Source organism: Motacilla alba, chromosome 2 (genome assembly GCF_015832195.1).
Source record: "Motacilla alba alba isolate MOTALB_02 chromosome 2, Motacilla_alba_V1.0_pri, whole genome shotgun sequence".
NCBI classification, from domain to species: Eukaryota; Metazoa; Chordata; class Aves; order Passeriformes; family Motacillidae; genus Motacilla; species Motacilla alba.
In genome coordinates this window covers 21,136,544-21,163,015 of record NC_052017.1, presented here as the reverse complement: position 1 = coordinate 21,163,015, position 26,472 = coordinate 21,136,544, and the positions used below count along the sequence as shown (strand labels likewise).

Sequence of the window (26,472 nt, the reverse complement as noted above, 5' to 3'; positions counted from 1 at the left end):
ATTTATTGGTGATATGGACTGCATCTCTCCTCACTCTCTTCAAACTGATTCTTCCTCTCCTTCTGATTACATCCTTATCACAATTCATCTTTGACACTATCTGAACACAACACGGACCAAGTTCTCTATTGTCAGTCCAGCTTTTGCACATAGAGTCAAAAGGGTATTTGTTTTGAAAATCTCTATTGATTTCTGGGGGGTGGGGATACTTCTGCAATTCTTTTCTAATCCCCTGTGAAATTGTCTTAAAGATGTAACAGTGATAATATTTTCATTATAGGAAGCATTTGAGGGAAACATAACAATCAAGGATGTGGCATTTAACTACCCAAACCGACCAGAGGTCAAAATCCTCCAAGGGTTGAATCTAAAAGTAGAAAAGGGACAAACTCTGGCTCTTGTTGGCAGCAGTGGCTGTGGAAAGAGCACCGTTGTTCAGCTGCTGGAGAGATTTTATGACCCACTCGATGGAGAAATGGTAAGTATTTTTGCAAGAACGTGTCAACAGGTTAAGTGAGGGTGTTCTTCATTGGTTTTCTGTGATGTCATAAGTACAATAGGTATTTCTGGGTTTTTTTTAAAAGTCTTTTTGATGTAAAGATCTGCAGTAGCTCACTGGGTCTCCTTAATTAAACTAGATGTGTGTAAGTCCCAGTTTCCCACATTACAATTACCTATCCACAGTCTCATGATGGCTTTAAATTCAGGAAAAATTTCCTGAGGTTTTTATAATAAGAACAGTTTAAAAACTAATAAATATATGTATCTACTTCTGTATGATCTAGTAATAGAATTTTCCATCAATGTTCTTTCAAAAAAAAGGTGAACATTGACAAAAGTAATTTTTTTCATAATTTTTACTTGTCAGAAACATCTTTAAGAATATTAAAGATGCTTATTAAGTGATAGCTTCACTTAATACTTTCAGTAATTTTGGTTTAAAATGTAGGGTTTCCTATACTACTCATTCAGCAACTTGACAATTTTTTTTCACGTAGCAGTACTGTTAATTACTGTTGTTCTTTGGTGTAAATGTGCTCAGAGATTTTAGAAGGATTTTAGAACTTTTCTCTGCAGAGATACTCACAAAACATAAAACTATAATTAAATAAAGCCTAGATACAATGGAAAATATTTTTTTGAGGTTCAAAGTGCCCCAAAAGATACAGTGTAGCAAAGTGATGTGTATAAAGAGGCAACATAGGTGGCCCAAAAGTGTGTTTAACAAAATGCAACTTTCTTCCTAGTGTTTCTGACCTTGTGTCCATAAATAACCAACAACAGTTTACTGAAGGGTAAAGCACAGACCTGTGCCATAGAAACTACAAAAGTGTTGGACTAATTCTCAAGCTGAGTTGCACTGTGAACTGAGTGAAAGGGGTTTAGTTTAAAGCAGAAATTTTCAGAACAGCTGTTCACAAAAGTTCCTCATTCCATTGGATTTTGAATCAGGCTCATTATGATACCTTTTCTGTTGAAGGAAAAGTTATATTGGCTGAAAATTGATTGTTCTAGCACCAGCTGTGGAGTTCGTAGCATAATCTCCTCCAACAGCCGTGCTATGAAGGGGGCAATTCTTCAACTACCCAGCTAATCATGTCACCCAACATGGAGCCTAAGTGCTGCACTGGGTCACTCTAGTGGAGATTTAACAGCCCTTTTAATGTCCTGGCATATTTGCGTCCAAATTAAGGTGACCTGTGTAATTATGATACATTAAAAAAAAAAAAAAACAACAGTTTTTATTTATCTAATAGAAAATGATAGCAATTCAGCAGGCATATTTAGCAGAAATATGAGAGAGTTGCCAATAAAGAAAAATGGCTGCAAATGACATCTTAAGGAATTAAATTTCTTCTTTATAGATGCAAAATAGAGGAAAATTTTTCTGTGGAAGAAACAATTGAAAGAACTTTACCCAAAGTTCTTTGAAGTCGCTTCAGTATATCCTATCTTCAAAATCCTAATTAAATATTGAAGTAAAGGAATGAGGCAGCATTCACTTGTGTGAATTAGAAAATTTTGGAACATAGATGAGAAGGAGGGGAAGGGATTATGTGGGCTTGCAATTGGTAAGAAAGAGCTAAGGAAAGAGCTGCAATTGCACAACTGCTGTGTATGAATTTACAGTAAGTCTCAAATTCATATATAGCCATATGACTAAAATTTTAAATGTTTGCTTTCTCAGCTTTTTGATGGCAAAAATGCAAAGGCACTGAATATCCAGTGGCTGAGAGCTCAGATTGGTATCGTCTCACAAGAACCAATCCTGTTTGACTTCACCATTGCTGAAAACATTGCCTACGGAGATAACAGTCGGCAGGTGCCCTTTGAGGAAATTGTCAGTGCAGCAAAACAAGCCAATATTCATTCCTTCATTGACTCACTGCCAGATGTAAGTTATTCCCTTTCTTTCCTTCTCAGAACTGGATGTGAACTTAAGTGCCACAGAAAAACTGTCTGCTTATAATTACCTGGGGTACAATAATTCTCTGAGATGAAAATAAATTTGAAATATTTTTAAAAATATTTTCCGTACCTAATTGTGTTTAGCATACTTATTTTCACTCTGGGAGATTCCATTGTCAGGTGGCGAGTGGAACTTTTAAGATCTCAGGGAAGAAGACACACAATTATAACTAACTGAGAGCTGCTACTAAGGGATGGGGGTTTTAAAGTTGAACATTTTTTTTTAAATCCTGTCTATCTCAAGCATATGTAAAAGATTTTGCTAGAATGGAGAGTTTACACTTTCTTCCAGTTGTATCTAGCCAGAATTTGAATTTCAAGTATTCCTGTGGTCTGAAAATTTCTAAGAATTTTTCACCTTTATGCATGAGACAAACACATAATACTATAAGACTGAGTGTCTTGGGTCAGATGAAAGGTCTGCCATGCACAAAATCTTGTCCTTATGCAGTGACCAGGAAGATGTAATTACAAGTATTCAGAAAGGCTAAAAATTTAATCACATTTCCCCTAAATACTCATCTCACTTTGAATGATTTTTCAGAACCCCAATGATTTTTTTGAACCCCAGTATTGTCACAGACTTTTGCTGACCTTTGGTGTTGTGTCATCTGATTGAGAATAACATTGTCATTTCAACCTCACAGTGGCTTGTTGCTTTGAATTTATTAAACTCTTGATGTTATAAAGAAGTCTACTAGTAAAAGATCTACAGATCTGCGGCAGATAGAAATTCTGGTCAGCTGTTTTCAGAAAACTACTGGTGTGGAATATGCAGATTATGGGAGGCTGGTGTCAGAGTTGATATGCTTCAATATACATCCAAGCTGATTTTCATTCACAGCATGAACTTAATACATTTTTTCCAGAAATACAATACCCGTGTAGGGGACAAGGGAACCCAGCTTTCTGGTGGCCAGAAACAGCGGATCGCTATTGCCCGAGCTCTCGTACGCAAGCCCCAAATTCTGCTTCTGGATGAAGCTACTTCTGCCTTAGACACAGAAAGTGAAAAGGTAACTGAAGTCCTAGCCAGGAATCTGGAATCTAAACTTTTTTTTTTGGATTATGATAACTGGTTTTACTCCCACAGTTTAAAGCCAAAAGCTGGAAATATGCAAAGTACATATGCAATTGTCTTATGCAAATTACATATTTAGGCAAATAATAGGCAAATATAAACGTCTTACCCCTCCTTGGGGGAAAAACAAAAAAGTATTTTTTACATCTGTATGGCAGCAGGCAGATTGAAGTTGCTATGAAGAACTCATTCCTTAGCCTAGAAGTCTTCACACCTCAGCTGAGAAAGTGCTATCAAAATTGAATCAGGACACACAAACTACAGAAGCCAGAAAGATTGAGGATGCTGCCAGTGAAGGTGGGGTTTTTTTTTTCCTGTGAAATTGTGATATGTGGCTTTCTGATGTTTTCTTCCTTCTCCCATTGCTCTCTGGTCCTTGCTACATGTTGATGGCTAAAATGAAAAATTTTAGGTAAAAATTGCTAAAACATTTACTTATTTTTTAAGGCCAAAGCTGTAATCTTGATACTACAAAAGTAAAATCCAGCTGTAGAAAATTAACAGAGTCTGCAAAAATACTTACTATTAATGAGGCAAATATTATATCATTATTATGATCTGGAAAGTTAAGATTTCTAATAAGTTTTGATCAATTGTAGGCATGAAAAAATGAGGTTTAAGGGGAAAATGCCATTACACAATCCCATGATTTATTGTTTTCTTGATTATATGCCAGTTAGGTATTTAAATTTAACCTCTTACTTTATTCTGCATTAATAAGCATAAGGAATAAATACAAGAAAGCAGAGATTGTTTTTAATATCTTTCTGCCAGTGATAGCTTTAAGAAAATGTGATTCATGAGACTCCCTGTGAGATCATGAGAACCAGTATGATAGCAGCTGGCCTAAGAATATTGACTTCCATGTATAATTAATCAGTCATGAAAGGGAGCTGTAGAGGTACCCAATTAAACATCCTCTTCACAAAAAAGGCCAATACTGAACTCAAATTTAGATTACTTTATGCTGTGTCTGGTAGGGTACTTGAAAATCTCAAGGAGATTCAGTAGAGATGTTTTTGTCCCTGTTCCAATGCCTAATTATCCTTGCAGTGAATCCTTTTTATATCCAGTCAGAACATCTCCTACAATTTAAAGCCATTTTCTTTTTTTCTCCTGCCATGCATCTCATCAATGAGCCTGGTTCCTTCTACTCCTACAGTCTGGACTCAGCCAACACAGGCTAATTCTAAATCAGGAAGCTTGAGCAACATATATTCTTTTTCTTTCACTGTCAAATTAGAGTTTACAGATGGCAGTTGAGGTGTGTGTCACAGCAGCTGCCAGAATAGCTCACCTTTCGGTTTGTTCATTGTGCAGATTGTCCAGGAAGCGCTGGATAAAGCTCGAGAAGGCCGTACGTGCATCGTGATAGCTCACCGCCTCTCCACCATCCAAAACGCTGACAAGATCGCCGTGGTCCAGAATGGCAGGGTCACAGAGCAGGGCACCCACCAGCAGCTTCTGGCTGAAAAAGGTGTCTACTATTCCCTGGTCAATGTTCAGAGTGGGTAATGTAACATCCCAACTCAAGGCAGTATTTATCTCTGAATCGTCACTGTGGCTACTTTTGTCATTGTAATTATTTCAATATCAACAGTCATTCTTGATACTTCTGGTTTTCTTCATTCATTTCGTAAGTTATACAAACCCAAGAAATACTAAGTAAATGTGTACCAGTTTCTCACTACTAGTTTTCATTATTCAAACCTCTTTTCTGTGTGGCTAAAGCAGATGCCCATGGCACTCATGAAAGTAGAAGCATGCTAAGCCAAATGTAATTAGCTTGCTTTGAACTCTTTCAAAAATCACACTAATTAGGTGTAAGCAACTTGGAAATATTTTCATGCTCATTAAAACCAGTTTTGCTCTTGTCAGAAATAAACCTCAAGCCTTATCCTTTCTGTGCCTGTTTAGGACAATCAGTCCTGGACTATAAGGCTTGTTACCGTATGTTGTGAGATCTTGCAGGTCAGCTGAAGCTTAGCCAGGTGTCTCCTGTTATGATGTGGAGTTTTAGCCTGGGATGTCAGTAAAGGCCTTGAAAATATGGGCACGGGCTGAAAACAAAGGTCCCAGAACTGTAAGTGCCTTACTGATGGTTAGTTACTGATCATTGAAGAGTTGCAACCTCAAGAGATGGAAAAAGACTGCTTGAAATGAAACAGAAATGAAACAATAGATAAGGAAAAACCCCAAGACCATAACTGATGGGCAAGACAAGGCATCTGCTGTAGCCTGGGAAAGTACTCTCTGCAAGTCTCTCAAAGTCCTAGGAGTCAGAGGTCAAGGACTGAGAGCTCTCTAAAGACTGCAATATTTTATACAAGGTGAAAATCCTGGATTTGGACTTGGAGGAGGGGGAAGGAAAACATCCTTTTCAGTGTAGACGTCCTTGGTTGAAGAGCTCTTGAACCTGAGTGATGCCGTGACTGAGACTTTCAAGGACTGTGACCATTGGTGCTGAACTCCTGGCATGGGCTCTGGGATATTGTATTATTTGCAAATAGAGGATGGCTGTTAAGGGCTAACTGCTTCGAACATGGAGTAATATTGACTACTAATTATTAATGACTAAACAGCAGAAATGTATTTTGTGAGTATTTATGCAGTAAAGTTTTGTTTTTAAGTTTAAAACTGTCTTGATTAATCAATCGTCCGCACTTCCGTCATAGCAATTTCTTATTCCCAGAGATTTATACATATGGTCTGTCATACCTACACCTAGATATTTACTCACACAGAACCAGTCTGTAGGCAGATAGGCATATCAATTAGGCTCACCCATGTACTAATTACACTCTACAGAATGTTGATTGATGCAGTCTCATTGTATTCCTCTTGAATCACATACCTATTTTCTTTTGTTTCTGTCTTAGATGGAAAACCAGTTTGACTGGAAAATTTGTTTGTTTCTATTTATGCATTGCTTGATACAATAAGGTTCTTGTCTGTCAATAAGGATCTTACTCTGCGTAATATTATAAATAAGTTATACTTGCAAATGTAAGAATGAAATCTATTGGAAAGTTACCAATATTGCTGATGGGACGTGCCTTGGCTCGTCTGGCCCCTGCAGCTAAGCCAAATAGCGGCAACTGTGGTGTTTCACCCCAGAGACACTTCTGGCTAGCTAGCTGTTGCAGCAGAGCACGTGAAGACAAGTCCAGGCATGCCGGAGCTCCGGTGGTGTGGCTGGAGTTTACTCTTGTAGAGGGTCACTCCCCAGGTTTCCCTGTGCCAGAGAAGCTTTAAGGCGGTGGCGAAGGAAGGAGTCGGCTCTGATGGAGGGTTTTAATCCAGAGTTTTTATTCCGGGCCGCATGGCCCCTGAATCCAGCAACAGCTCCAACAGAACTCCCCACCGTGTGGTCTGCTTGCCCTTTTACCTGGGGGAGAGGGGAACGGGACAGAGAGGAAACCCACCAACCAGGTATGGGAGAGGAGGTCCCAAGGGACAAAGGACACCTGGATTGTTCAATGCCCCCCAGGGGGTAGGAGGCATCTTTTGAAACTGCCCAATCACTCAACGCCCTTCTGGAATTCCAGGATTGACAGACAGCGCTTGGCAGGGGTCAGGGTGGGGAAAGGTGAGGTGATTGGCACACCTGGGGAAGGGATTTTCAGGGAGAAACCCGGGGTATCTGAGGCAAACTATGACATCACACCGCAACAGAAATAGGTACTCTTCAACATTATAGTCAGAAGATTCAAGTAAGAACATACTTAAAGGTGTTTTTAAAATTAAATTCTGGATGTTAGTATTTTGTTTTTAAACTAGTGTTTTAATTGTTGATTATATATTTTCTAATTGTTGGATTAGGAATGATTATTTCCCCAACTCATTTCAAAGATGCTTGATTTACCAGAACAATTTAGCTCTTCATGAAAATCAAGATAACACTGTAAATATTTTACCAGAAACATCTGAAAAACATTTTTTAAAAATTTTGGCCATATAGTCTAATATGGCAATATAGTTTAAATATATTTCAGAAATTCACATCAAATGCAGGAACTTTCCAAAACAACCTATTTTCCCCCATTATTTTCTTCTACATTTTTAAAGAAGTATTTGTTGAGACTTATACAAAAGTTTGTATAATAATTCCAAATCCACTATAAGTGCTTGAAAAGGTCTGCTGCTGCTCACAATTACATCCTTTTCAGAATTTTTTTTCAGAAGACTAAGACAGCTGTATTGCTACAATTGAACTACCATTCAATACCTCACCGTGTGGTTTCTAGGCACAAAGCCAAAAGGACAGACAAAAACACCTCCAAAAATGTGTTCTTCATCATATTCTATTCATACACCTTTAAATTGCAATGGTGTACCCAAAGGAAGGGTTGACTGAACTAGGACAATTCTGCTTTCAGGACCATTATTCTAGCACATCTTTCCAAGGGGCTGAAGAGGTCTTACTCCTTAGCTCTGCCTTTTCAGTTAGGCTCTGACCATTCTGGTTGCCCTTGATGTCACGAGACACTTTTCTGAGCACTAAGTCCTCTTTGTTGGAGCAGTCAGCTCTTGTCTTTTCCCATGAGCACCTTGAATGCAGGATGATATGTATATGTTGTTATTCTGAAATAACAGGCCTTTTTTCTCCTGTCTTTGAGAGCCTGCAGCAGTTTCAAGCAGTACTCACTGTTTTGAGGGGAGGTAATTTAATGTTTTCCACACATCCCTTGTGCCTCTAGACCCATTATATTTGGAGCAAGTCTTTAGAGAGATGTCAGCATTGACACCACCTTGGCAATCCTAACCACTTTGCAAGCAAATGCCACTGACTGTGGGGAAACAGAAAGCAAGGACTTACATTCAACAATCTGATAGCCCTCCTGCTGAAACAATTCATCAAAATAGAGTTCTCAGAAGAGAAAGAAGATTTAGGTCTAGAAAGTCATTCTTACTGCAGATTCTTATCTGGCTGTTAAACACCAATATCTCATTGCTCAGCTTTCCCCAGCATATTGATTCCTGCAAGGATAATTGGCTGTTCCTTATGCAACAAGTTTCTCATTTCTAAAGCCTTCTATAATTTCTGACAGAGTGAGAGCATGAGTAAACTCCTCATTCTTCCTCACCTCAAGAGTTTCTGAAAGAGTATTTCTCACAAGTACTGTAGACCATGTACCATGTCCAAAAGAAGACTATACATCCATTCCGGATCTCCACTAGTCTCTTCTTCAGACATTCCTTCAATGTTCTTCCTGAACTATCCCACATGTTGGGAGAAGTTCAGTGGTCTTCCTCCCTGAAACTGACTCCTCATCAATCAAGATTCAGTGGAACCAATTCTCCTTTCTTGTAAGCAAATCCTTTGAATCTGGTGTCTTTTTCCTGCTGCTATACTTGTCTATAAAATCAACCTTTCCAGTAGCTTAATTTCTGTAAGACACTAAATATCTCCTTTAATCATTTGTTAATGAGCAGTCCTTGTAATTATTCATAGAACAAACAGACATAAACATAATATCTTCCTCGAGGTGTATAGTCTATTTGTATGTTTATAACTATTTGTCATACTCCACACCCTCAAAGTCCAGTCTAACTTGTAGATTTGATCATTGAAAGGAAACAACTTGGAGAAAAGAAGAAACTTGATACACTGCTTATGAATATAGGGCAAAACTATTCAATTCTTGTGCAGAAAAAGCTGCATTGAAATTGTATCTATGGACAGCCTAAATAACTGTTATTGTCAAGTACTCAGTCTTCCAGACAAATTGTCTAGAACAATATAGTTTAATCATAAATTCATTCTGTATTTCCAATAGAGGATGTTCTATCATTATCAATATTACCTTAAGGCAGTAAATTGAAAGCTGAAAGTAAGAAACAGGACTGGCAGCAACTTCAAATTCTTTGCTGTGAATTTCATGGACTCTAGAGCTATCAAAAGTAGAGAACAGGAAGGAAAAGAGCAGAACACACAAGGGCAAGTATCTTTGGCGATTCCTGTTATTGAAAGGTGAGTACATTTTGTTTTTGTGCGCTTATTCCTGTATACATTTCATTCCATTAAAGATGGAGATCAGTACCATATCGCTGTTGCTGTAGAGATCTAGCACAGTACATAACTCACAGCGAGTATTCAAACCTAAGTAAATTCTCTAAGCAAGTCTATCTTCTGCAGGGTTAAAAGAGGTCTGGCCAATGAAGACTGGGGCACATTTCATCCTGTTCTAGAGTTGCTGTCGCTAGCAGGTCAGATTAGCAACAACCTCGTGTTGTATCTCTTCATAAGAGGTGTGAGATGATTATCATAAATAGCTACATTGTTAATGCCTTGGTTTAGAGTAAATGAATCACACCTTGAATGAGTGTTTTACTAAAATTAGCATCTTAGATCCTGCATCGTGTAATGTTTTATAGAAGTAGATCTATAAACACTGGCTGCAGCCTTACATTCACCAATTCACCAGAGGCATTTTTAATAGAAATACTAGAAATTGTATGGGGCTGTTTTAAAATGTCCCTACATTTAAAGTCACTGATGTTTTAAGTAACTTAAATGTAAATATAGTGCTTACAAATTTAATCTCTAAGTAGAAACAGTATTATTCATTTGCTTATTAAAGGAGACAAATACGCTAAGAATCTTTTTTGAATACACAAACACTTGTTCTAAGATTAAAAATGTGGTCCTTGCATCATCTAACAAACAGAAATTGTTTCATTTCCATGTTAATTCTGATTTGGTTCTCAAATCCCGGATGAAAAAGGAGTAAGTGAATAACTTGATTAATCCAAGAAAAAAATCAGTTCCTTATATACAAGATGTTAAAATGAAGCAATATTTAGGGGCAAAGGAAAGCATATCTATATGACACAGAAACTGTGGGTTCCCACTTGCACTTCAAATGTCCATAATTAGGACAGCTTTCAACACAGCAATATATTAAAAGCCAGGGCAGAACTTAGAAAGAATGAAGTTGCTATAGAATCATAGGATGACTTGGGTTGCAGGAGACTTTAAAGAACATCTGGTTCCAACCCTTCTGTTGTGGGCAGAGACACCTTCCACTAGACCAGGTTGTTCAGAGTCCCCTCCAACCTAGCCTTGAACACTTCCAGGGATGGGGCATCCACAACTTTTTTAGGCAACCTGCTCCAGTGCCTCAGAGTAGGGGATTTTTTTCTTACCCTACTACCTGGTCTAAGCCTGCTCTCTGTCTTTGCCCCTTGTCCTATCCCTACGTGCCCTTGTAAGCAGTGTAGGTGCACCATGACCAGCACTATTTACTCTCTTTACTGCTGGGGCTATGACAAGCTGTTTGGTTAACACCGGCACCACACTTTTTTCTTTCTAGGCACTTTTTTCTTTCTTTCTAATCCTCTTTCCCCAGGATTAGCTTCTTCTTACCTTCCCTTTTATATATATGACATTTTGCACAGCTTTCATTTTGGATTAATCAGTGTGCTTGCTTGTTGTAGAAACTTTTCAGCCATTCTTTGATATGCATATATTTAATACTGTTGTAGAGCAATACATCATTCCCATGTTGTTCAACAAACAAACAAAAAAAAACCAAATAAAATTTTTGCACACATTCCAAGGGAGGAGTAGGAAAAGACACCATGGAATTATGACAGATTTCTCCACCCATCATATGAATTCCTAATCTCAATTAAGTTTTCCCAGGATTTTCTTTTGGATAGCTCTACAGAAGATTTATCTACATGTATCTGTCTATTTTTCACTTTAAAAGAAGATGAGTTATTAAAGATCAGAGTTATTTACATATCTGCTGAATCAAAAACAGCTTAGACACTATTCCTTATGCATATTAGAGTTGTGAATTACAGTTCTGGATGCTAATACTTCCCTGTTCAGCTTTTTAATGGTACATTCAATGAAGCATACAGCAATCTAGTTTTGCAGATGTTTATAGTTTCATTTCCTGCAATTTCCTGAGGAGCTTGATAAATAATCTGAAGTGTGGTTCCTCACTTGGTGCTTGTATGTAGACATTTGAAATCTTTCCTCTGAAGATATGATTATTCCTCCTAGCTCTCATTTCCACACTACTACCTATGAGACTTTAGCTGTAGAAAAAATGTATGTGATTTCCATTTAAGAATATTTCATTTCAAAATGAAAATAAATTTCAAAATATCTTTCAAAATTTCTCTATAAGTACTTATGAAAAATTGAAATGCTAGAAGTAATTTCTGTTTGAATTTTCACACCAGTTCCCTTTGAGTTCATGATGAAAGGTGCATATTTTCTTCTTTATTACTCTATTCTGTAAATCAACAATTTTTCTTCCTATGGCCATGTCTTAATTTGCCACATGATGGCCACATTTGTTCAGAAAATGGCTACACTGATCTGCATTATCTTTTTTTCTTTTTACTTCTTCATATATGTCTTGTTTGACTCAATATATGCAGTATTCTTCTAACCTAAACAGCAATGTTCTCTCCCCTGCCTAAGGGATCAGCACATCAAATTTACAGTCCTGACACCATTGCTGCCACGTCCTTTAAAGTCAGAATTCCTAAGACCTAGACCAAGGCAGTAGACACTAACTGCTCTTCCCAGCTTCTACTGTCAAGCAGACCTGCTGGAAGCAATCCAGGATGGTAGATAACGTTTATCTCCACATTCAAATCAAAGGCTTTTCATTTATTTCTTCCTAATTTAATCTAATTTGTCACAAAACCTATTAAGATAAAGGAGGAGGATAAAGAAGAATCTTCCCACATAAAAAGTATTTCAGAGTATTACAAGAGCAAAGAGGTTTTCATTTAGTCTGAGTAATGTGATTCCAGATACAGAGTTTGAGTTCCATTTTTTTTTTAATGACTTGCCTCTCTAAAAGAAATTTCATTCAACACCACTATCATCCTATGTTGAATTTCACGTGACCTCTAAATTTTACAGAACAGATATAGGAATTTGCAAAATAGGGTATTAAAATGCCACATTAAATTGAAGTGAAACTGTTCACCTGTGAAACAACGCGCATTTTTCCAGCAACATTGGTATTTTAGACTAGGTGAACTTAGTATTGCCTGTTAATATAAGACAAAAACATTTCACAGTAGCTTGATTTTGCAGCCGTGAGCAGGAAATTCAGTGTTTGGTTCAATTTAATATACCACAGACTTTAAAACAGTTGTTCAATGCACTTTTGTATGACCTAAATGAAAATAATTTTAAAATAATTTAACTATCTAATTGGTTAAACTGGCTGCAATGAGGACACAGAGATGGTTTATTGCTTTACACTGAGAAAATTCTGTTTCTAGGATGAGATTGCTTCACAAGAAGAAAATAATTCTCAATAACACACCAATGAACTCCTCACTGTGGGTGAATATGTATGTGCACAAACACCGATCTTTTTTGTGTCCAGTAGCAGAAGAAGAAGTGATGGGTCCAATTTCATCTGAACATGAGGAAACAGTTCAATATTGTGAGGGTGGATGAATACTGGAACATGTTGCTTAGAGAGGTTGTGGAGTTTACATTCAGATATCCAAAAGAAAAATAGATATGGTCCCAAACTAATTGTTCTACTTGGCTTTGAACCAGACAGTCTCCAGAGGTGCCTGTCAACTTCAGCCATTCTGTTTTTTTATGCAGGAAAAATCGTGGTCAACCATGTGGATCCAACCAATTAAATATATCCACTCCATATGGTGGCTTTCAGCATGGCAACACCATTCAATACATCACAAGGGTATTAAGAAGTAGTTATGAAATGAACAGAACTTCATAGACTTCTGTACAAAGAGTACATAAAAGTCTCCCATGCCTCAAAGATAACTATAACATGACAAGAGGAATGTTATAGAAATACTTAATGACCTCTGCTGACAGCCTGAGGCAAAGAATCAGATGTGGGTTGTGTCTGCCAAAGGAGAAAGAGGGTTGTTTTCTCACTCTTACCAACAAGCCATCATTTCTAACAGAACATTGTTTTGACACCATGACAGTAAGCCATGGCTTTATTCAGTGAAAGCCAGGGACTAGCAAATCTTTGTTGTTAGGAATTGCAAATAATTAATTACAGGACAACCACAGGCAGCTGGAGAGTGGATGCTCAGGTACTGCCATGGCTGCTTCTCTCTGCTCTTCTGAGAGCAGCTTTCCCCTTCCCCTCTGCTACCTCCTCATTCTACTGCATTGCTGTAAGACCCTCAAAGGCCACCCTGAGAACTCATAATGAAAGGAAAACACTTTGTTCCTCCAAGTTTCTAAAAGCTCTCACACTATCAAACCTCATTCTGATCAAATATTTTTGGTTTAATTTTTTGAGGTTCCGACCCTTCTCAACCATTGCTATCAAACTCTAAAAGACAACACTGATTTTCTATATATAAATACAGCCATGCATTAAACTAATTCTACAGAGAAAATATAGCAGAATTTAAAGCTTATTGTAAAACTCCGTGGCAAATTTTTCTTTATTGGTACATCAGTGAATATTTTTTCTGAGAGATTTTCCTTACACTCTGATGGGAAAGCTGGAGGAAGAAATGGCCAGGTAATAGGAAAGCTTTCAGTCAAGTCATGGCTGCTCTTTTTTGTAATAGAGATCTCAAGTGAATGTTCTCTAAAGATTATTCTAATATTTTGTAAATTTTATTACAAATATTTCACAGAACTGTAGGAATTCAACTTCTGTCATGCCTTTGAGCTAACATCATTTCATGAGTGAGGGAGCACCTTGCATTTTCCCACCCTAATACCTGTCTGTGCCAGATCGCTTGTTTTCTTCCTCCATGCCCTCATCTTTCCCTCCTCATTGTCCCCTTGCACTCCCCTCTTCCCATTTTGCCACCAGCCCTGCCTGATTTGTAACCTGATTCTTCTTCTTCCTGCCACAACTTTCCTGTTCATCCCTTTTCCTCTTCTCTGATGCTTTCCCTCCTCTGTCAGTGGGGCAGGACCACAGGAGGGTGAGGCATGGCCCAATGCACAAATCGCTGCCACACCTCTCACTCTGAGATGGGGGGCCCTGGGGAGGGATCTCTCACAGCTGGGTTCTTTTACTGGCACCTCCAAGATTAAAGAAGGAATAGGGGGAAAAAGTGCAATGTTCATTCAGGTGGTGGCTACCCTTTCCATGGCATTTCGAGTTGGTTTTACAAGAGGCTGGAAATTGACACTTGTGACTCTGGCTCTCAGTCCTGTTATGGAATTCTCATCAGGTCTCCATGCAAAGATATGAAAAACATAAGAGTTTTCAATAAAATGGTGAGCTATATCTTCTATAATCCCATTTGGTGTCTGTAAGATTTAAAAACACAATCTGTCTCTTAGTGAATTTAGACCTTGTGATATAGGTGTGAACAGCTGCGTGATGACACTGGTGCGACTGAAGAAGAGCAGTGCCACCAGCATGGAGTCCGATATAACGCTGCAAAGTTTCCACATGTCAGCTGTTTTTATAACAGCGGCTAAAGAGATTTTTCATTTTTCTAATATATTTTTGCTGATGATTTTTTATTTTAATTTCTTTTTAGTAGTTTAAAAAAGCATCACAAAGCATGTAGAGATGGAGTCCCTTTCTTAAAGAGAATATGGTCTTACAGACCTCATAAACCCAGTGAGAATTACAAACTAAAAGGATAGGCACAAGACAAAAAATCCCTGAGTGTAACACTAAAATACCAAGGCCATGCACATGTGTTTGTTTGTATTACATTATGAAGTACCAGTCTTGCCATCTTTTTCATCTTTTATCTAAATATAAATAGCATGACCACAAAACCCAGCAAGTTTTGAAACTCAGAATTCAATAACAATTGCTGCCCACAGAAAACATGTTCCATCCCTTTATGCTCCAGCTGCCAGAGTTACCCAGCTCTGCTAAGGAACATCTTTGGGTACCTTCACCTGGCTCTCCAGTTCAATACAGCATCTCTCTTTGGTCCACCAGTGCTGTTCATTACTCTCATAAGTGATTATGCTTTCTGCCTGCTCATCCTCAAGGCACTGTTTGCCAGCCACTTCCTGCCACGAGTGCACTAAATGCACTGATGCAGGTTTTTCCTCATGGCTCAGAAGCAGAAAGACCTTCCCTTTTACTGAGACCAGGTCTTGTTTTTGTAGAAAACAAATGTATGACCTGAACTTTTTAACTCCACTGCTTCAGGAAGGGTATTCTACTTGTTTGAAGATTGAACAACTCTTTCCAACAAAACAGATGCACAGTTTCTGTATAATAATTTATTCCTGGACCAGCACTGAGCCTTTAGTAGCTCCCTCCTATGGGTTTAATTTCCTGTGCTGTTTATAGAAATAAATCTTAGATTCTCCAGATGGCATTTTGCAGGGAACTAAATTAAGTCATTTTGGTTTTCTCATACAGTATAGGTTTTCACTGATCATATTTTTCTTCATTTTGTCATATTGTATTTCACGTAATTATGGTTCTTCTGCTTCTCTTTTTACTACTCTCTAATATAATTTACTTAATTCTGTAAGATATTCTGGTATTCTTTTGTCCTGGTCTTCTCACTGGTTTTCTGTATTGATCCTCTCAGTTTTGTACCATTGGAAAATTTCATAATCGTGAGTATTGTTTGCATGCCCAAGTAATTAATTTAAGTGAGAGCAATTAATCCCAAGACTGAGTGAAGAATTAATGTTGTCAGCTCCCTTGGGTATTATTACATCTCCATGCTGAACACCTCTGTCTTCCTTCAAACTCTTTTTTACCCTACTATTATTTTATTATTTCACAACTATTGTTTAATAATCTATCTCATGGCTTTAGGATAAATTGGCATTAATGAAGTCCCAAGAGATTTGTTTTACTGTGTCTAGCCTCCCTAGAAAAAAAGAGTACCAAAGAAAAACAACTGGATTAATTCTTTGCTTCCCTAACCCATGACATAATTTATTGCCATTTATTTCAGATTATTATTTTCTTTACTATTTGTTTGCAAGCTTCCTGTGCTGTTTTTGTAGAGATATAAGTGCAATTTCTCAGGTTACTGTTTCTATTGTAACTCTTCAGCCCCATGCCTCTATCCAGAATTTGAAAATAATCACTAAAAATCTTTGATACTGTACCAGTATTATGTTGTCCAGGTTATTCAATACTCTGGAATAAAGAGTTCAGGTTCACCATGAGAAGCCCATTCGTTCCTTACTGGTTTTTTTTTTCAGGTCAGATGTGGTAATTAAGAGACTCCAAATCACATTTGTCACCCTGCTTTTGGCACCATGCACTTTCGTGGGGTTTTTTTACTGAAAGTTAAGGCTGAATCACAGTTTCAAGGCCATCTCTGGTGCCATTATAATCTCAATGCTTTTTCATTTCCAAGACACATTAAATGAAAACCCGCTGTTGCAGACCTTTTCTCTGTGTGTTCATCTGTAATTACAGGAAGATAAAATTGCTCAGTATAGCACAAGTATAGAGAGGCAGTCAATACGTTTTCTTCTACTCTTAGCAAGATCTTTCTTGGGCTTGGATTACTGTGTACAAAAATATTTTATACATCTTCAATGTATTTCAAGGGAAATTTATGCATATACACAATGAAAGAAAGGGTAATTTCTTGTATGTTCTAGGGGTTTTTTTGTGGGTTTTTTTCCCTTTCAGGTACCAAAAAATAAAAGATGTCAAACAGACTGCTGCCAAACAGGCTGTATCAGCCAACATCTCTATGGGTATTGCTTTCTTCTTGATACATACATCATAGGTCTCGGCCTTCTGGAATGGAATCATTGCGTTACTTTCTAATTTTAATAGAGTTCACAATCCCAAGATTCCTCTGCTCAATGAGGCAACACCAGCTTTGGATACTGAGGGCCAATGAGCAGTGAAGGCAGCCCTGGACCAGGTCAGTGTTGGTCAGAGTTGAAGCGCTCTTGTCAGTGCCCGTGGAATTCAGGTAATGATGTTATGGGTAGGGCTGAACAGCAGCAGGCTCCCCAGACAAGCTTCAGTCCTTTCAGCACTAGAGAGCTCAATGTGTGCTGAGACCTAAATATCAACAAGCAGTTCTGGGGATCCCTGTGGTTTGTGCTTTTATAAACACCCAGCAAAGTAACAGAGAAACAGCTCGGGGGTTCTGCTACAGCAGCTGCTACATGCTGACTGCTGTCTAGACCTAACTTGTAAACCACACGGACAGTTCAAAGCAATAGGGTAATCCTGGATTTCTTGCTGTCTGCTCTAAGCATGTCTGTGAACCATTTACAAAAGAATTTCACCTATTACCCAGTCTGATTCAATCATTTGCTGATTTATTCCTCCCTCTGTTTCTCTACCTTACTATGCACCTATGCTTATGCTCTGGATGAAGACAAATTCTCACCATTGCACAAACAGTTTCAGCAATGATCACAGTTCCTCTATGGACAAAATGTTCAGAGAACGTTTTTCACAATATGCTGTCCCAGGAGAAGTACCTAATCTACCTCCTCACTGCAAAGATCTTATAATCCCTAATGGCTGCTTGGACACCTAATTGCCACTAATTTCAGCAAAATTGGACTCTGTCCAGTAGTTCTAATTCCTGATAATTCACACTACTTTGTGAAGCTGTGCTTGCTGGCGCACACAGGGATCTTTCTCCCAATCCGCCACCTGGGAAGTGAATCCCAGAGACAGCAGGGCACAGAACTGCTGATAGAGACACGTTTGGTGGGATTCCCAACTAAGTGCTGCAATATAAAATTTACAGAGCTTGTTTTAACAAGACACTTAGCCTCTCACCTCCCCCACACGGCTTTGAAATATGTTTTCCTATTGACATTTCTGGCAGAGCATGACAGAAAGGCTTGCTGGGACTAGACTAGCTCTGATTGCTGATGTTGAGCAAGACAAAGCTAACCTGCTGTCTGTCAAGCATTCATTTGTCCTCCTCTTGCCTAATTTTTCTCTCCCTCACTGTGCTGAGCATGTATCTCCACAGAAGTTTTACATCCAATGCAGACTAGACTCTTTTCCCTGCAGGCTTTACCAAACCTCTGATGAGTGTCTGCTTACTGTTTTTGTGAATGGGATGTTCTTCTTCTTGAAATGAAGGATCTTAACTTGATTTTCTTCTACATTTTGTTGTGATTTTAACTTTTTAGTATCACCTCAGACATAGTGAAGATCTCAGACTACCAAGAAAGACAATACTTTTTTTATAGGATGTTTGAGTGGCTGTCATTTCCAGTTCTTAAAATCATGTTCCAATATAAAGATAACAGGTTTATCTAGAAATTCATTTACAACATCCCATACATTACAATTGAATATTTCCTTTGATTTCCTAATTCTAAAACACATATTAAACTGCTTATATTATAGCAGTTCTAAATGTTCAGTGAAAATTTTTAAACTGAATTATGAAAAGTTTGTATTCATTTCTTGGATCATTAGATATTAATGCAAAGTCACCCCAGCAGACACTGTCACAATATGCCTGTAAATACATCTTTCTTGTGATAAACTACATACTTCTAAGATTAATTTTACTATTTTTTAGTAATTTAAAAGATGGAAAAAACAATATGAGTAACAGAAGTATGATTTTAAGTACAATTTTAGATAATTATTTTCAACTAATTCAAATGAGTCCTTTAGGGCAAGTAAAAATGTTACGTGATAATTTTTTTTGTATTTTTGAAGTGTTCTGAAATAGAATTATCATGACTTAGTGGTAGTCTTTTTTTCTAGTGAAAACTCAACACCTACCTGGAGAGGATATTGAAGAGGAAGCTCAAAAGTATAACCTTTAGATATTTGTATTTAGAATGTTATAGGGCATGAAAAACAACAGAGTACCCTCACATATATTTTCATTTAAACTATATTTTGCAGTATCTGATTAAACTTACATTATTACTTTAGTCTACCTTGAAGAAATCTAGAACTATTGTGAAGTTCAAATTTCTCAGCTGCCCATTTGGATTTTTACCAGAATACAATTTTAAAATATTTTGTTCAACTCTAATATGAAGAGAGGAAATATTATATGTACCTGAAAATTTTTATCTGGAGCCACAATTTCACTGTTTCCAGGTTGAGAAAGGATGATACACGTAGCTCGACGGCTCATAATGCAGATTTTATAGCTGCACTTGAAAATGGTGTCATCACAGAATGAGTTCATACTGAATTAATGGAACAGAATGGAGTTTAATACAAGCTTGTCAATATGCACATTGCTTTTCTCATAGCTTTTATCAAATTGTGTACCATTGACCTAACTGGATTGAATTGCTCCCAAAGGTACTTCCAGTTTTCAAGTGTTTTATCAGTGAGAAAACTCCAAGGGAAGAAAGCTTTCTAGAAGAGTGCTAAACTTCAGATTGAGAAACATTCATATTAAGTAAAATGTTCAAGTCTAATTCAAAGCTGTGAATTACAGGAACTCCAAGCAATTTTTTTTTTTCAGAAGCATGGCATTAAAAATAAAGTATTGTGTAAGTAAAAATTAAGATTGTAGGTAAAATTAATGTGTAGGTGAAAACTAAGGTTGTGGCAAAAATGAAGTTGTGGAGCTTATTGCATCTCAGAGTACTTTTCCAAATCACAGGATTATTAAATCACTCATGTTGGAGATGACTGTCTAATCCAAGCCCGGCAGGTGTGCACTCTGTGCACTCTGAGGCCAGGGCAGGGCTGTGTCCTGTTGACTTTGAAATACTTCCAAAGATGGAGACTCCACACCCTCCTCAAGCCCTCTGCCCCAGTGCCTCCCTCCCTTTTTGTGAAAATTCAAAGTATTTTGTGCAAGTACCTTTTCAAATCAACAGCATCTTAGTGACTCAGGCTCCTGAAATTTTGTCAATCAGACAGGGTTTATCTTCACCATTTCTATTATCTCCCAAGCTACTTCCTGAACTTCTCAAGCAGTTTCTCCCAGGCCTACACTTCCAATAGATTTAAGTTTCATTTCCTATTCTTCTTGGCTCCCTCATCACACTGAAAGTCCCTGTCATTGACTTTCTGATTCTCTTTTAATTTAGGGCTTTTTATATAATTATAGCATTTTAAATAGACTTTCTGGCAGGTCTCTTCAGTTAACTTAGTTCTGTGTATTTTCATAACACTTTAACATAATAAAATAATGAGAAAAAAAAAAATCTGTGGCTCAAACACACACACTCAGCCACCCCCTAAACACCCCACTTATGAATGTTAGTGTAACGTCAAGGTTTTCACTGAATGTACAGAAGACTTATTGAAACTCAGTACTTGATTGGGCTTTGTAAAAATACTCAGCTCTTACCAATCTTTCTTCTTGACAGGAATTGTAGTTTTTATTCAGAATTGTTCATCATTTGAAAGTACAGGATAAGATAGAATCATAGAATTACACAATGGTTTGGGTTTGAAGGGACCTCAAAGATCGCCTATTTCCAACTCCCCTGCCATGGGCAGGGACACATTCCACTAGACTGGGTTGCTCAGAGCCCCATCCAAGCTGGCCTTGAACACTTCCAGGCATGGGGCAGCCACAGCTATGGGGCAGCCACAGCTTCTCTGGCCACCCTGTGCTGGTGCCTTCACCTCAGTTTTCTTCCTAATGTATAAATCTACTGTGTTTCACTTTAAAACTGTTACTGCCCATCCCATACCTACACTCCCTCTCCAGCTTTCTTGTAGCCCCCTTTAGGTACTGAAGGCTCCTATAAGGCCTTTCCATCTTCTCTTCTGCAGGCTGAACACACTCATTTTATCAGTCTTTCCCCATAAGAGAGAGGTTCCAGCTCTCTGATCATGTTTGTGGCCTCCTTTGGGTTAATGCAGCAAGTCCCTGTCCTTATGCTGGGGCCCCCAGAGCTGGATGCAGCGTTCCAGGTGGGGTCTCATGAGGGGCAGAATTCCCTCCCTCCCTGCTGGCCACGCTGCTCTTGGCACAGCCCAGGGTGTGGTTGGCTTCCAGAGCTGCAAGGACACATTGCTGGATCATAGCAAGCTTCTTATCAACCAACACCTCCAAGTCCTTGTCTCAGCTGCTCTCGGCCCATTCTCTACCCAGCCCTTTTCCATGCTGGATTACCTCAGTGCAGGTGCAGGACCTCGCACTGAACTCCATGAGGTTTTCAGGGGCCCACCTCGAGCCCATCAAGGTCCCTCTGGATAGCAGCAACCAACTTTTAACATCATAATGAGTTTTGTTTCAGGCATTAGGAGCTGAGGATCAGTTACAGAAAGAAGTCAGTGCATCAGCTGTCTCAGAGGAAGCACAGAAGGGATCAATACTGACTGGACAAAAACCACCATTCACTCAGAAAAGCATAAAAAGGTTCAGAAAGCACCACTGTGAACTTGATGTAAAAGCTTATATCACTGTATTCATAGCTGCCTGTGTTTTCCATAACTAACAGGTTAAAAAAGAAACACAATCCCACTTGAGAGGGTGTAGCTTTTAAACAAAATGTGTGAAGGCATCCTGTGTGTCTGGGTAAGGACTCACAAATTCACATCATCCTACAAGAGTTCTGTGGAAATGCCTTTTCCTCTGAAGCTAAAATGTTTTGTTGTGATACTTAAAATAGTTTGACATTTTGAAGCAAAAATACATTAATATGGGAATAGCCTAATGAGCAAGTTAATTGGTTTAATTATAGAACAAAACCAAAACAATTTAATTAGTCATACAACTGAAATAACACACCCTGAATAGAGAATAATTACTATTTTCTGAATAGAGAATAATTACTATTTTTGTCTAAATATTTTGATATCTGTTGTCTAAAATGCCTGTGTTAGCAACTAGATTCCTGGAAACCAAGATATAATTATCAAGCTGTCTAAGGACCTAAACTTGCAAGAGATCATATTCAGCAACAAGAAAGAAACAATTCTCTCAACATTCAATACCACCAAATGCAAAAAGTGTTTTAAATTCTCAACTTCTATGTCTGGATAGTTCCATGAAAGGTGACTTAATGTACATCTCATTTTTATTTGCTATTTTTTTAAAATTTTTTGCTCAGCTACATTTTCTAGCCCAAGTCTGTAGAGTTGTGAACACCTTGCTTCATTCTGCCTGATGACTCCAAGAAAATGGTGCCTTTTCTGAAAAGACATCCAGCCCTTGCCCTCTCTCCAGGCAGAAACAGCCTCAAAATTCCCAGCTCCGTGATGCCCTTGGAAAAGAAAAGATGTTGGTATAGCATATCCATAGGTATCTTCTGTTACAGATAATGTCTGTCTGTCTCCCTCATCTTGTATCTCATCTCATCTCATCATCTCATCTCATCATCTCATCTCATCTCATCTCATCTCATCTCATCTCATCTCACCTCATCTCATCTCACCTCACCTCACCTCATCTCATCCCATCTCTCTGTACTCTGGCCCTGCATGGCCCTGCCCCAGGAGTGAGGGATTCAGCAGCACCTCTTCCTGCACACAGAGCTGGGTTGTGGTCACTATCTGAGCAGGGTCAGGGGCTTCCTCTAGAAAATCACCAGCAGCACTACAGGTTTTGACTGTAAGGTCTCAGAGAGAGAGGGGGGAAATCCTTGGTTTTTGTACCATGCCTAAAACGAGCACAGGATCTGGTGGGGCCTGAAGACTGCTACATGATACACATTTCTTAAAAAATAATGTCTCATTTTTCCTCTACCTTATAGGTGCTAAATTTATGTTTTAAAAACTTGGATTACCTCAGTTACAGCTTGAATATTTTTTACATGATAATATTATTTTTAATTGTATGCACACAGTCACTGTACTTTTCTGAAAAAGACAAAAAATATGATAAGGTAATAAAAAAGCCCTTTTGTTTTTCCTCAAACAGGATTTTGCATTTGGCAAAAGTGGAGAAATCCTTACAATGAAGCTTTGATCCATAGTATTTAAAGCACTTCTGAGTCAGGCAAAAGCATTATCTATTTAGCTTTCTGCAGCTTTAGAAATGCATGTGTGTTTACATGACATAAATTGTCTTTGTGTTTAATTAACACTGTGATCCTAACCATAAAGATACCACACTGATTCCTTCAGCTCAGTTTAGAAACCAGCTGTGCTCAATCTTCAGAACAGGTCCAGGCAGATATTTTGAATGGTTTTAAAGTGTAACTGTAAGTCAAGTGTAGAAAAGCTCAAAGGTAATTCTGGTGTTTATTTAGCTGTTTCAATAAAATCAAAGCACCTTTGGACAGAGGACCAGAGAAAGCAGACTGTCCTCTAAAAGACTGAATCTGAATTTCAGATCAGCCTTCAAGGACAGCTACTCCATGTACAGGCTAGGATCCACAAAAACTTACTAGTGAAGAGTACAGGACGAGGATGTGTGAGTGGCTGCACTCACTGACCTGGTGGCTGCTCTGCAGCAGGCACGGAGCCGAAGATGGTCACAGCAGGGATCGGGTCTAGGAGCAGGGCTCTGCTGTCTGCAGAACAGTCAGCAGCACAGTAAATCTTCTAAAAATCCTCAGCCTGCAATGCAAGCAGGGCTGTCTCCAGTTGCTATGCAGTGAGTAGGACAGTGAGGCTCCCAAGAGAGTGTGTAACCAGCCCTGGCACCACCACTGGAGCCTGGCATTAGCTGCTTGCTGGAGCTGCTGCAGTGGGGAGCTGCTCCACGCCCCTACCCTGCTGTAAGATCCCCTGGGAGGCACAGCCTGCAGGACTGGACAGTGCTTCCAGTTTATATTTTGGCACAGCTAGAACTAATTCAAATATTTTTATCCTTCTTCTGTTGCCATTCCTACCATTACCAGTTGACACCCTCACAAGTATTCTTTTTAATTCATCGTGTATTTTAGGGAAATGTTAGTATTCAGCATCTTACTAGCAATCCACAGCACAACTTCAATTCTTCTCTGAATTTCTATTAAATTTTACTCTCACCTGACCCTGTTGTAGGCATGCTTGTGATCCCTGAAGGAGCAGAAAGCAGAGCAAAGTGGCACTAGACCAGACACCTCCCTCCCTTGTCATCCTCTCATCACAGAGAGTGGGTGTATCCCAGCCACACCAGTCTCATACATCCACAACCCCACCACTTACTGAGCCCAGTGAAGCTGAGGGAAGCTCTCCTGGCCCCCAGAGAGGGTCGTTTTCTCCCAGAGCCAACCTGAGTCACATCAGCTTCACTTGTTAACCCCTTTCCCTAGCGACCCCGACGGCCCTTCTTTCTAGTTTACATGGGAAGGGATTATAGGTCACTCCTTGGAAACTAAGTTCCATGAGACTTCTTTGACCAGCCCAGGAGGAAAGTGAGGTCTCTCAGACCATGCTGAATCTCAATAAAAACTTAAGATGATTTCATGGTGGTGACATTTTAGTTTTGATATTTGGCAAATCTGGAGGAAAGATAGAATGAAGATTATATTTTTGCTTCCTGAATTTGAATAAGACAAATGTCTTACATTTATTTCAGACATCTCCGTTTTCAAAGATGTGTTTTAAAGCCACTGGTCCCTCTGACCAATTAATTTGAATTGTTAATGAGATTGAAAAGTATATAATTGACAGGATATTTTCCCCCTAAAAATAGTACCTTCCAGATGAGGAAGAGGTGGTGTTGAGAAATCTCCCAGCACTGCACAGTATTTCACATATGTGCTCTCAGACACCACACATATTTGCAGCAGCCCTCAGAAACACTTCACAGCAGAGTTACAGCTCTCACAGTACCTGTAACTCACAGAGAATGAAGATTTATTTCTAGTTTTATAACAGGAGAAAGTATCTTGTTTAGTAATCTTTGCAGATGCACGTTATACATCCAAGTAATTGTCCCTGATTGGCAGCTTCTATGGCACTATTTACTGAGCATCTGGTTGTCAAAAACATGTTAAATTCAGAAGAAAAAAATCCTTGTAAAGCTACATTTAATATGAACTAATGTGGTGTTTGTGCTGTTGCAAAAAGGAGCTTTGTGTTCCTGTATGTTTATTAAACTTTTAGAGCTGTTGCATTTATAATTACATGCAATGAAAACCATACTATGTGTGTCACCCTATTGTAACCTGAAGTGATTAAGTCCTCTTATGTAACCTAATTAGGTAATGTGCAGACTGAAGTTTTTTATTAATTAATAATTTATTAAATTTTTATTTAAGTCATATTTATTTCTGTGTCGCAAAAATATATTTTATATATAATTTCCTTCTAGTTCATATTAACGTTCAATCCAGTTATCACTAGTATGAATGAGTCATCCAAGGAGGCTGTTGACCTAAAGTTATTTATCCAATCTGCTTATATGTGTGGACAGCATTGTGATTTCATGCTAAATATTGCAAATATTAAAAATATTAACAAAATGCTTAATTGTATGCCTCAAAATGGGGATTGTTCTCTTAGCAGCACTGTTTCTCCTCTGTTTAACGTGGTCACAGAAAAAACCAGTCATCTCAGACTCCAAGTAAGGAAATGTCATGTTCTGGGGTCTGTTTAAAGTCATGGTCCTACATATTGAAAAAAAGAGATTTATGAAATGCCATTGTGCTTTCCTGGTGAAACCTAAGAACATGGACTGAGTGAATATACGGAAGCAGAGGAGGAATACCAGATAATATTCAGAAGGCTGGAAGGAAACATCTGTACAACTGACAAAAGACAAAGCTTCCAAATCTGCAGAATATTTAGACCAAATTAAGCATTTTCAGATGGCCTCTGGTGAATAAATCTCAATTGTCTAGGTAACAAATATTTCCTGTTTAGTTTTCAAATAAACCAAAGTAATTTACAATGATTTCATTCATTTCTAGGCTACAGGTTCCAGATTGGCACTAATGGCCCAAAATGTAGCTGTTCCTGGGACTGGGATGATCTGTGGCTAGCAGCTGATTACTCTGCTTTTAGCCATTGTGCAAATTATCCCTGTAACAGCAATGATTCAAATGAAGATGCCTGCTGGACATAGGAAAAAAAAGACAAGAAGAACTGTAAATCACAGGAAAAGTAGGTTCCATGGCATTTTTAGGTTTTTATGTTGTACTTAACTGTGTTGCTTGACAGGAACATTGGTGATGGATCAAGAAT

General features: G+C 38.4%; 1 protein-coding gene across 2 annotated transcripts in view; it reads left to right on the top strand.

Moving 5' to 3' along the window:
- ABCB1 (ATP binding cassette subfamily B member 1) overlaps positions 1-6,187 on the top strand; it is a 48,486-nt gene extending 42,299 nt beyond the window's left edge. For both annotated transcript variants that reach the window (XM_038128508.1, XM_038128510.1), the window contains 4 exons: positions 281-478; positions 2,189-2,395; positions 3,339-3,485; positions 4,871-6,187. In XM_038128508.1, coding sequence (XP_037984436.1) covers positions 281-478; positions 2,189-2,395; positions 3,339-3,485; positions 4,871-5,065 — 747 coding nt within the window. In that variant the 3' untranslated portion in view covers positions 5,066-6,187. The remainder of the gene's footprint in view (positions 1-280; positions 479-2,188; positions 2,396-3,338; positions 3,486-4,870) is intronic.
- The last annotated feature ends 20,285 nt before the right edge of the window (positions 6,188-26,472 follow it).